The sequence below is a fragment of the Physeter macrocephalus genome, chromosome 19 (assembly GCF_002837175.3).
Source record: "Physeter macrocephalus isolate SW-GA chromosome 19, ASM283717v5, whole genome shotgun sequence".
NCBI classification, from domain to species: domain Eukaryota; kingdom Metazoa; phylum Chordata; class Mammalia; order Artiodactyla; family Physeteridae; genus Physeter; species Physeter macrocephalus.
In genome coordinates, this window is record NC_041232.1 from 61,041,854 (window position 1) to 61,054,489 (window position 12,636).

Below are 12,636 nucleotides of genomic sequence, written 5' to 3' on the forward strand. Positions count from 1 at the left end.
GTCTTCCCTTGACCTGTCACACATCATGGGTCTTAACCCTGTCCACCTCTGGGCCTCATCTCATCCCCTCCTTCTCCCTCCACTCCAGCCATATTGGCCTTCTCTCTGCTCCTGAAACATAGCTGCTCATCTCCACATTGGAGCTTCACACTTACCAGCACTCTCTTCTCTCACTACACCTGTGGCTGGCTCCTATCACCAACATTTTAGTCCAAGCCTTGCCTCCTTGCAGCAAACTTTTCTGCGTCTCTAAATCATCTTCACCCCCTTACTGCACACCTCCCTACTTCCGTCACACCCTGTGGCATCACTCCATTATGCTATCTTTGTTACAGATACAACTCAGAAATTTTCCTGTTCATGATTTATGATTTTACTGTCCATCTCTCCTCTCCACCCTTCCATTCTCAACTTTAATATAAGTGCCATTGAACAGGAGTCTGTTTGTCTTGCTCACTGCTGAATCCCTGCACCTATAATAATGCCTGCCACTTACTAGGCTTCAGTAAACAGATATTGGGCAAAGGAATGAATGAATGAATGAATGAATGAATTTCACTTTTAGCTTAGGAAGTAAGGCCTTATGTGCCAGATGCAGATTTGCCTGCTCCACGGTACATTTTCAACATGAGAAGAAGATGCTGCCCTTCCCACAGCAGCTGCACTTTGTGCCTTTCTCTCTGCTTCTCTTCCTGGCATGTCCGTAGCACTGGGGAGTTCTGAAGAGAAGGGAAGGCTCAGTTCTGGTTCAAAAGAAAAGTTATCCTATTTTTCTTAAGAAGACAGGACTCATGAATTGGAGGACAACCTAAGGCAAAAAGTCTACTGGGTTGGATGGAATCAAGTGCCATAAGGTTTGAATTAGACCCGTGGTCCCCAAACACTGCCAACTCCACCAGAGTCCCCTGGGGGAGCTTGTAAATAATGCAGTTTTAGGGGTCCCGCTCTGGAAACTAAGATTTGGGAAGTCTGAGGTGGTGCTCAGGAATCTGAATTCTTATAAAAGTTTCCCATGGGATTCTGACAATTAGCCAGGATTGGGAACATCTGGTCTGTCTGGGACAAGGGATTTGCAGATGAGCTGGCCCTTGACTGGTGTGAGGCAGCTGGCGGAATGAGCAAGGTCAGCCCAGATGAGAGCCGGGGGGAGAGGGGGAGGCAGTGCTCAGAGGTGGGGAGCAGCAAGGCCAGTGCTGGGAGCAGGGGGCTGCCAGCCAGTTGTGTCCCTCTCTCTGCCTGCCAGTGGCCCGGTACCGCGTGACAGTGTGCACTGGGGAACTTGAAGGTGCGGGAACGGATGCCAATGTCTACCTCTGCCTTTTTGGTGACGTGGGGGACACAGGGGAGCGGCTGCTCTACAACTGCAGGAATAACACCGACATGTTTGAGAAGGGCAACGTAAGTTCCAGCAGTGCACCTCCCTCAGCCCTGCCCCACCCCTTCCCATTCCCTTGTCTTCCCTGTTCTAAGTAGAGCTGATCACTGGTACTGGTGCCTCGGCCATCAGAGAGGCTGTCTCTGGGTGCGCGAACAGGGAACTACATGCATGACAGCCACCAGGCTCCTAAGACTGGGAGCTGGCCCACACCTAAGCTTTGAGAAGAGGGCAGAGCAGGAAGACACTTGGGGTGGGCAGGGAAGGAAGCTGGGCACCTTATGTGTGGACTGAAGGTCCCAGGCATGCAGAAAGCTGTGACACATGAAGGAACATTGCTTCTCCACTAGGCATGACCACTGGAGGCAACTTGTTCATTTCCTTTTTGAAAGAGAAATCAGGAAAGACGCTAAACATGGAAGTGGGAGAATTGGGTTCTATTCCTAGCCTCATTACAAACGTGCTGGGTGTTCCCTTTGGTTTCCCCAACCATCACCTGGATTTACTGGGGAGGCTGTGTGAAACGATGGGGAAAGAGTCAGGAGGATCGGGGCCAGACCCTCCATTCTCTGAGCCTCAGTTTCCTTGCGTCTGAAATGGGGGAAAGGATGCCTACCTGTGGCTGACTGTTGTGAGGATTAGAGATGACAGATATACTGCCTGCCAGCAGACCTGACCCTCAGCACACAGTAGGTGCTCAGTTAAGAGTCATAATTCAATAATGTGAGACCCAAGTTTGCTCATCAGGTGAAGAGATTTGGTAAGCCTTGGTCCTCTCCTTCCTCTGCCACCTCTTCCTTAGCAAGGGCAGGGCAAGCCCTGGAATTCAAGTGGAGGTCTTTCTCCACCTTTTCCTACTCTTTTCTTTCTACATCTTCTGATTCCTTCCTTCATGAATCCCACCCTCGAATTCCTGTTTCCAGAGAGCCCCAGGTACACTTGTGTAGACTTGGCAACTCTGCAGCCCCTGCTGCATTCCTGCTGCTTCACTGGCAGGCAAAACTGTGAAATTAATAAGACCACTGGTCCCCCTAATCATTCCCTTTCTCAAAAGGGAGCCAGTGTCCTTCTGTAGCAAGGAGCCAGAGGAGATTAACCAAGGAATTAATTCATGATAAGTGGTTAGTGACTGATAACAGCTTAATATATTAATCCTCCTAGGGTATTTGCCTTTTAAAAGGAGATCACAGGGAATGGCCATTGTTTATCCAAAAACACAGATCTCAGTTGTTGGGAACTTGACATCGAACATAGTCCAGTGGGAGAAATTGAGGGAGAGGTGCAATCTGTTCTTTATGGGTAGCCCCTGGCCCACCTGTGAAAGACTAATAGCCCAACCCATTGGCTATGGCTTTTAGGATTTCTGGGCCTGTGTCTTCCCTTGGCGTTTGGGTCCCAGGGGAGCCACCATCTAACTGGCCTTGCTGTCTTCCCCACAAAGGCCGATGAGTTCACCATTGAGTCCGTCACCATGCGGAAGGTAAGGCGGGTGAGGATCAGACACGACGGCAAAGGCAGCGGCAGTGGCTGGTTCCTGGATCGGGTGCTGGTGAGAGAGGAGGGGCAGCCTGAGAGCGACAACGTTGAGTTCCCTTGTCTCAGGTACATGAGTCCTGTCTGTTTTGATTTTCTCCAGCTTAGGTTATGGGCCTTAGTTTTGGGAAGACTCAGCCTATTCCAGGTTCAGGGAGCAAAATAGTAGCTTAAGGATATAGTTGGTCCAGAAAAAGAGGTGGCCCTGCTGGTGGCACTTAGACCTGGGCCTCATATCCCCGCCACCCCCAACACACACAGGTGATGGAACAGCGGCATTGGGTGTCCCCGTGTGGAGCTACTAAGTCTATTAATTACCAAAATGTTGGCATTTTTCAATGATAAAATATGACAACTTCAGACTTTAACTGAGAGTTACCTCAGAGGCTTTGTTACTTGCTGAACTACTTTTGAATTAAAGGTGGTTTTTACCCCATTTGGATGGCCTTCTACCACATCTTTTCCCTTTTAATATCTTGTCAAGATATTTAACTTTGTTTTCATTTCCTTACCCCAGCTTACTAGAGAGGTAAAGTTTCTTTTCTCTTTTGTCTTAAGCATCTGGATTTCTTTCACAGCCAGTTTGGACTCTATCAGACGTTCCTGATAGAGACATTTCTATAATAAGGAGCAATACCAGCGTATTTTGTGCTGTCTGGTTGGCCATTCCCATTCACCCGTAGCAATGTCTGGGAGGTGCACGCTTACCTGGAGCTTTGGACCAACTAGGCCCTGCGAATCCCAGGCCCAAGCTGAGTCTTGCACCTATGGACGAGGTGCTGCGTGCGTGTCCAAGTTCACTTCCTTAGGGCTGGCCCAGGCTTCTCGCCTAAGGGCAGCCCTCCTCGGAGTGGGTGGGGGCAGGTTGCCTAACAGCCCAGCAGCAAATGCATTGCTCTTTCTCAACCAGGCACACAGACACACTTGCTACAGCTGATCTGCTTACCACCACACCCGCCCAGGAAGAGCAGTTACCCAGCTATGGAGGGCCACTGGGGCAATCCCAGGGCACAATGATTGTAAAATGGTTTTGTCCATGACAAAGGCATCTACAGCCTTCAAAGTATGGCCACTGTTAGTATTAAGAGGATTACATTGGAAAGATAGGTAATGATGCAGGCAGTTCCAAGTCAGTGGCACTAATAGACAGAAAGAGGCTCTGAGTAAGGGTTGGGGAGCCAGGGAAGGCTTCCCAAGAGAGGCAGAACAGGACCTGGGCCTGGAAGGAACAGTGGAGAGTGAATGGATGGTGAAGAGAAGGGAGGGTGGGTCATCCAGGCTGGAGAAGTGGTGAGAGGCATGGGACTGAGGAGGTGGTTCGCAGAGGTTGGTGGGGGCTGCCTGGCATGTGGGGAGGGAGCACGAAGAAGGAGGGGGTGGGAGAGTTCTGGTCTCTCTTCAACAATGACCCGTTTGCTCCCTGCTGGACCCGGAGGCTGCCTGGCTGGGATGCTGGATGGTGCAGCCTTCCTTGTTTTATTCCCATCCACTCAAAAGATATTTATGAAGCATTTATATACGCTTGCTCCCTGTCCTCATGAAGTTTGTTGTCTGGAGGGGAGCTAAACAATAAGCAAACGAATACACTAAGAAAGCCACAATTGGTAACTTTGAAGAGTGGGCTGGAGGAAACGCACAGTGGTGGCAGCAGCTGCTGGGGAGACCACACTGAGATGGAGAGGGTGGGTCAGAGATGGAGAAGGTGGGTGGGTCTGTCTTCATGGGGACAGTTAGGCTGACTTCTTGCAGGATGAAAAGGAGAGTGCCAGGGGAAAGAGGTTGAGGGTTCTAGAACTCCAATGAGACCAAAGCAGGTGGACAAAGGAGAAAGCCACCCCATGGGGTCAGAGGTGGGCAGAGGCCCATATCAGGAGGACTTGGTGGGGCTCTTCCATTTTAGGTAGTTTCCTCTGGTTTCTGCGTGGAGGACAGGTGGTAGGGAGTCCAGAGAGGAAACAGAATGGCAGGAGGTGTTGTGGGGTCCATGACGGTATGTATTAGTTTGCTAGGGCTGCTGTAACAACGTACCACAAACTGAGTGGCTTAAACAACAGAATTTTGCCTCGCAATTCTGGAGGCCAGAAGTCCAAACTCAAGGTGTCGGCAGGACCATGCTCTGCCAAAGGAGCTCTGAACGGGGTCTGCTCCATGCCTCTCAGCTTGTGGTAACCGCAGGTGTTCCTGGGCTTGTAGATGGCCATCTTCTCCCTCTGTCTTCACATTGTCTTCCCTCTGTATGTGTCTGTCTCTGTGTCCAGATTTCCACTTTTTATAAGGATATCAGTCATTTTAGATGAGGGCCCACCTTAATGACCTCATTTTAACTCAATTACCTCTGTGAGGACACTATTTCCAAATAAAGTCACATTCTGAGGTACTAAGGTTAAGGCTTCAACAGATCTTTTCTTGTGGGGGGACACAATTCAGCCCGTAACTTGGCAGCCTGGCCCCAGGTGGTGGCAGCGAAGGTGGGGGGAAGGGCTACACCACTGGTGGATCCTGGAGGTGGAGTTCATAGGACCTGCCACTAAGAGAGAGAATCGGAGACCCCAGGTCTCTGCCTTCAGTAGGTGAGCAGAGGTCACCCTCTCTACCGAAATGGGAAGCCTGGGGAGCAAGGGCTGAGGGTTGGGGATGGGTGGACTCTGCAGGTCCAGTGGGGCCATGTTAGTTTTGAGATGCTTGTGCATCAAGTAGCAGAGTCAGGCCTTGAGAAATAAATTCAGGAAATGAGAGCATAGAGATGGAATTTAAAGTCAGGGAAATGGAGGGGATCCTTTAGGGAGAGTGTGGATAAAGAAAATGAGGACTGAGCCCTGGGACAGGTGAGGAAGAAGAGGGGGAATGTGAAAAGGGGATGAGGAAGAAGTCTGAGTGTCCACACTGGCTGAATTGCCATGAGCACGGTGCAAGAGCCAGGAATCTGGCCACCTACCTGCTATGTGACTTTGGGCAAAGCTCTTAACTTCTCTGGTCTTCTGTGCCTTCCCAACCAGAAAGTGTCTTAGGGTGATTATGAGGGTGAAATCCGGTTGCACTTTGAAAGGAGCCAAGTCTGCTGATGACACAGGCGATGCTGTTGCTGCTGATGATTGTAGGGCTGACTAGGAGCTGAAGCCTCTGACAGACATACCCCAGGGCTCTCCATGCCCCCAAACACTTAAGAGTTCACACATTTTTTAGAAAATGGATTCTTTTTTTTTTTTACCCTGATCTATACGGTAGGTCTTTGTTGGTTATCCTTTTTAAATACAGCAGTGTGTACATGTCAATCCCAAACTCCCTAACTATCCCTTCCCTCCACCCTTCCTCTCCAGTAACCATAAGTTCATTCTCTAAGTCTGTGAGTCTGTTTCTGTTTTGTAAATACATTCATTTGTATCATTTCCTTTTAGATTCCTCATATAAGCGATATCATACGATATTTCTCTTTCTCTGTCTGACTTACTTCATTCAGTATGACAATCTCTAAGTCCATCCATGTTGCTACAAATGTCACTATTTCATTCTTTTTCATGGCTGAGTAATATTCCATTGTATATATGTACCACATCTTCTTTATCCATTCATCTATCGATGGACATTTAGGTTGCTTCCGTGTCTTGGCTATTGTAAACAGCGCTGCAATGAACATTGGGGTGCATGTATCCTTTCGGACCATGTTTTTCTCCAGATAAATGCCCAGGAGTGGGATTGCAGGGTCACATGGTAGTTCTATTTTTAGTTTTTTAAGGAAACTCCATACTGTTCTCCAGAGTGGCTGTACCAATTTACATTCCCACCAACAGTGTAGGAGGGTTCCTTTCTCTCCACACCCTCTCCAGCATTTATTGTTTGTGGATTTTTTGAGGATGGCCATTCTGACCAGTGTGAGGTGATACCTCATTGTAGTTTTGATTTGCATTTCTCTAATAATTAGTGATGTTGAGCAGCTTTTCATGTGCCTCTTGGCCATCCGTATGTCTTCCTTGGAAAAATGTCTATTTAGGTCTTCTGCTCATTTTTTGATTGGGTTATTTGTTTTGATGATATTAAGCAGCATGAACTGTTTGTAAATATTGAAGACTAATCCCATGTCGGTCCCATCATTTGAAAATATTTTCTCCCAGTCTGTGGGTTGTCTTTTCATTTTGTTTATGGTTTCCTTTGCTGTGCAAAAACTTTTGAATTTAATTAGGTTCCATTTTTTAATTTATTTCCATTACTCTGGGAGACGGATTGGAAAAGATATTACTGCGATTATTGTCAGACAGTGTTCTGCCTATGTTTTCCTCTAGGAGTATTAGAGTGTCCAGTCTCACATTTAGGTCTTTAATCCATTTTGGGCTTATTTTTGTGTATGGTGTTAAATAATGATCTAATTTCATTTTTTTTACGTGTAGCTCTCCAGTTTTCCCAGTACCATTTGTTGAAAAGACTTTCTTTCCACCATTGTATAGTCTTGCCTCCTTTGTCATGGATTAATTGACCATAGGTGCGTGGGTTTATTATTGGGCTTTCTATCCTGTTCCATTGATCTATAGGTCTATTTTTGTGCCAGTACCATACTGTTTTGATGACTATAGCTTTGTAGTATAGTCTGAAGTCAGGAAGCCTGCTTCCTCCAGTTCCATTTTTCTTTCTCAAGATTGCTTTGGCTATTCGGGGTCTTTTGTGTCTCCATACAAATTTTAGGGTTTTTTGTTCTAGTTCTGTGAAAAATGCCATTGGTAATTTGATAGGGATTGTATTGAATCTATAGATTGCCTTGGGTAGTATAGTCATTTTCACAATATTTAATCTTCCAATCCAAGAGCATGGTATATCTTTCTATCCGTTTATGTCTTCTTCAATTTCTTTCATCAGCATCTTATAGTTTTTAGAGTACAGGTCTTTTGTCTCCTTAGGTAGGTTTATTCCTTAGGTCTTTTGTCTCCTTAGATATTTTATTCTTTTTTATGCAGTGGTAAATGGGATTGTTTCTTGACTTTCTCTTTCTGATCTTTCATTGTTAGTGTATAGAAATGCAACAGATTTCTGTGTATTAATTTCGTAGCCTGCAACTTTCCCAAATTTATTGATGAGCTTTAGTAGTTTTCTGGTAGTATCTTTAGGCTTTTCTATGTATAATATCATGTCATCTGCAAACAGTGACTGTTTAACTTCTTTTCTAATTTGGATTCCTTTTATTTCTTTTTCTTCTCTGACTGCTGTAGCTAGGGCTTCCAAAACTATGTTGAATAAAAGTGGTGAGAGTGGGCATCCTTGTCTTATTCCTGATCTTAGAGGAAATGCTTTCAGCTTTTCACCATTGAGTATGATGCTAGCTGTAGGTTTGTTTTATATGGTCTTTATTACATTGAGGTAGGTTCCTTCTATGCCCACTTTCTGGAGAGTTTTTATCATAAATGGGTGTTAAATTTTGTCAAAAGCTTTTTCTGTATCTTTTGAGGTGATCATATGGTTTTTATTCTTCAATTTGTGGATGTGGTGTATCACATTGATTGATTTGTGGATATTGAAGAATCCTTGCACCCCTGGGATAAATCCCACTCAATCATGGAGTATGAGCCTTTTAATGTATTTTTGGATTCGAAGAGGAAATGCTTTCAGCTTTTCACCATTGAGTATGATGCTAGCTGTAGGTTTGTTTTATATGGTCTTTATTACATTGAGGTAGGTTCCTTCTATGCCCACTTTCTGGAGAGTTTTTATCATAAATGGGTGTTAAATTTTGTCAAAAGCTTTTTCTGTATCTTTTGAGGTGATCATATGGTTTTTATTCTTCAATTTGTGGATGTGGTGTATCACATTGATTGATTTGTGGATATTGAAGAATCCTTGCACCCCTGGGATAAATCCCACTCAATCATGGCGTATGAGCCTTTTAATGTATTTTTGGATTCGAATTGCTAGTATTTTGTTGAGGATTTTTGCATCTATGTTCATCAGTAATATTGGCCTGTAAATTTCTTTTTCAGTGGTAGCTTTGTCTGGTTTTGGTATCAGGGTGATTGTGGCCTCATAGAATGAGTTTGGGAGTCTTCCTTCCTCTGCAAGTTTTTGTAAAAGTTTCAGAAGGATAGGTGTTAGCTCTTTTCTAAATGTTTGATAGAATTCTCCTGTGAAACCATCAGGTCCTGGACTTTTGTTTGTTGGGAGTTTTAAAATTATAGTTTCAATTTCAGTGTTTGTGATTGGTCTGTTCATATTTTCTAATTCTTCCTGGTTCAGTCTTAGGAGACTGTACCTCTCTAAGAATTTGTCCATTTCTTCCAGATTGTCCATTTTACTGGCATACAGTTGCATGTAGTAGTCTCTTGTGATCCTTTGTATTTCTGTAGTGTCAGTTGTAACTTCTCCTTTTTCATTTCTAATTTTATTGATTTGAGTCCTCTCCCTTTTGTCCTTGATGAGTCTGGCTAAAGAGTTATCAATTTTATTTATCTTTTCAAAGAACCAGCTTTTTGTTTCATTGATCTTTGCTATTGTCTTCCTTGTCTCTATTTCATTTATTTCTGCTCTGATCTTTATGATTTCATTCTTTCTACTGACTTTTGGTTTTGTTTGTTTTTCTTTCTCTAGTTGCTTTGGGGGTAAGGTTAGCTTGTTTATTTGAGATTTTTCTTGTTTCCTGAGGTAAGATTGTATTGCTATAAGCTTTCCTCTTAGAAATGCTTTTGTTGTATCCCATAGGTTTTAGATGGTTGTGCTTTCATTTTCATTTGTCTCTAGGTATTTTTTGATTTCCTCTTTGATTTCTTCAGTGATCCATTGGTTGGTAAGTAGCAAATTGTTTAGCAGCAAATTGTTTAGCCTCCACATGTTTGTGTTTTTTATAGTTTTTTTTCTTGTAGTTCATTTCTAATCTCATAGCATTGTGGTCGGAAAAGATGCTTGATATGATTTCAATTTTCTTAAATTTGCCTTGTTATGTAGTGTCCTTCTTTGTCTCTTATAACAGTCTTTATTGTTAAGTCTATTTTGTCTGATATGAGTATTCTACTCCAGCTTTCTTTTGATTTCCATTTGCATGGAAGACCTTCTTCCATCTCCTCACTTGCAGTCTGTATGTGTCCCTAGGTCTGCAGTGGGTCTCCTGGAGACAGCATATATATGGGTCTTGTTTTCATATCCATTCTGCCAGTCTATGTCTTTTGGATGGAATGTCCTATAAATATCAATTAAGTCTATCTGGTCTATTTTGCCATTTAAAGCTTGTGTTTCCCTATTAATTTTCTGGCTGGATGATCTGTCCATTGACAAAAATGGGATGTTAACATCCCCCCCTATTATTGTGTTACTGTCAGTTTCTCCCTTTACGGCTGTTAGTATTTGTCTTATATGTTGAGGTGCTCCTATGTTGGGTGCATATATGTTTACAATTGTTATATCTTCTTCTTGGATTGATCCCTTGATTGTTATGTAGTGTCCTTCTTTGTCTCTTATAACAGTCTTTATTGTTAAGTCTATTTTGTCTGATATGAGTATTCTACTCCAGCTTTCTTTTGATTTCCATTTGCATGGAAGACCTTCTTCCATCTCCTCACTTGCAGTCTGTATGTGTCCCTAGGTCTGCAGTGGGTCTCCTGGAGACAGCATATATATGGGTCTTGTTTTCATATCCATTCTGCCAGTCTATGTCTTTTGGTTGGTGCATTTAATCCATTCACATTTAAGGTAATTATCAATATGTATGTTCCTATTGCCATTTCCTTAATTGTTTTGGGTTTGTTTTTGTAGGTCTTTTTTCTTTCCTTCCTCTTTTGTTCTCTTCTCTTGTGGTTTGATGACCATCTTTAGTGTTGTGTTTCTGTTGCTTTTTCTTTTGTGTGTGTGTATCTATTGTAGTTTTGGGTTTGCTGTTCCCATGATGTTTTGATATAGCAGTACAAGGTTGTTTTAAGTTGTTAGTCTCTTTCCCACCTAGAGGAGTTCCTTTAGCATTTGTTGCAAAGCTGGTCTGGTGGTGCCAAATTCTCTTAGCTTTTGCTTGTCTGTAAAGCTTTTGATTTCTCTGTCGAATCTGAATGAGATCCTTGCCGGGTAAAGTAGGCTTGGTTGTAGGTTCTTCCCTTTCATCGCTTTAAATATATCATGCCACTCCCTTCTGGCTTGTAGAGTTTCTGCTGAGAAATCAGCTGTTAAACTTATGGGAGTTCCCTTGTATGTTATTTGTTATTTTTCCCTTGTTGCTTTTAATAATTTTTCTTTGTCTTTAATTTTTGTCAATTTGATTACTGTTTGTCTCAGTGTGTTTCTCCTTGGGTTTATCCTGCCTGTGACTCTCTGCACTTCCTTGACTTGGGTGGCTATTTCCTTTCCCATATTAGAGAAGTTTTTGAGTATAATCTCTTCAAATATTTTCTCGGGTCCTTTCTCTCTCTCTTCCCCTTCTGGGTCTTCTAGGTTTTTGTTAAACATTTCTTGCATCTTCTCGATCTTTGCCTCCATTCTTTTTCCGAGGTCCTGGATCATCTTTGCTATCATTATTCTGAATTCTTTTTCTGGAAGGTTGCCTATCTCCACTTCATTTAGTTGTTTTTATGGTGTTTTATCTTGTACCTTCATCTGGGACATAATCCTCTGCCTTTTCATTTTATCTATCTTTCTGTAATTGTGGTTTCCATTCTGCAGGCTGCAGGATTGTAGCTCTTCTTGCTTCAGCTGTCTGCCCTCTGGTGGATGAGGCTGTCTAAGAGGCTTAGAAAATGGATTCTGATATCTTGCTGAGGTGTGTGGTAATGGCATTTGCTGCTTCAGGACCTAGGAGGACTCTGTAGAACCTGGGCTCACAGACTGCTTTTTTTTTCACCTGAGCTATTATTTTACTCCCTGGGAGAGGAGAACAAACCAGGCCTATTTATCAGAACTTCTCTGCCAGGGCCAGGGAGCAGTGAGCATCTTAGCTATGGTAGGTGTGTGTGTGTCTGTGTGTGTGTGTGTGCCTATGTGTGTACATGTGTGTTTAGGTGCATGTGTTTATGTGTGTGTGCATGTGTTTATGTGTGTACATGTGTTTATGTGTGTGTGTTTATGTATGGACGTGTGTGTGCACATGTGTGCATACTTGCACATTTTTGTGAGCCCAGGGAAAGAGTAATAAAATCTCCAGCAGACTGGCTTATCCATTTAGCAACATCTCACTCTGAAACTGGGCTGAAGTGTTTGAAGCTGAAAGAAAATGACTATATTTGGAAATACCTATTAATATCCTGCAAGTATTTAGGTGGAAACTGAAATGATAAGTCATGGTTTCCTCTGCTGCTAGGGAGCGCCTGGGGATGGAGAAATGGTGGAGAGAAAGGAAGGAGAGCAGATGGGATTTTGCGATGGCCAGTGGCCTGCTGACTATCCACCCTCCCTGTCCCTGTGAGCACACTGACAGGGCCACATCACTGCCTCCTCCTCCGTGGTCTCCAAGTCTGTGGGAGATGCTGCAGTGACTTCAGCAGGACAATCAGAGGTTGATTGAGGAGCTCTAGCCAGCACTCCCTTGCTCCCAAAAATCTCTCCCTTACCCTGTCCTCAAAGCCATGAGTTTGTACCTTCATGTCTTATAATCTCAAACGGTTTTTGGTATTCTAGATTCACAGCATGAAAGCTCATGGGAAGCATAACAACTTAATTGTCAGCTAGTTTTTTTTTTAATTGAAGTATAGTTGATTTACAATATTATCTTAGTCTCAGGTGGTGATTCAATTATATTTTTCAGATTACTTTCCATTATAGGCTATTACAGGATATTG

The 12,636-nt window shown here is 43.6% G+C and overlaps 1 protein-coding gene across 1 annotated transcript in view; it reads left to right on the forward strand.

The window, feature by feature from the left end:
• LOXHD1 (lipoxygenase homology PLAT domains 1) overlaps positions 1 to 12,636 on the forward strand; it is a 151,861-nt gene that overhangs the window by 89,354 nt on the left and 49,871 nt on the right. Inside the window, exons 13-14 of the mRNA XM_028479943.1 lie at positions 1,244 to 1,398; positions 2,817 to 2,977. Coding sequence (XP_028335744.1) covers positions 1,244 to 1,398; positions 2,817 to 2,977 — 316 coding nt within the window. The remainder of the gene's footprint in view (positions 1 to 1,243; positions 1,399 to 2,816; positions 2,978 to 12,636) is intronic.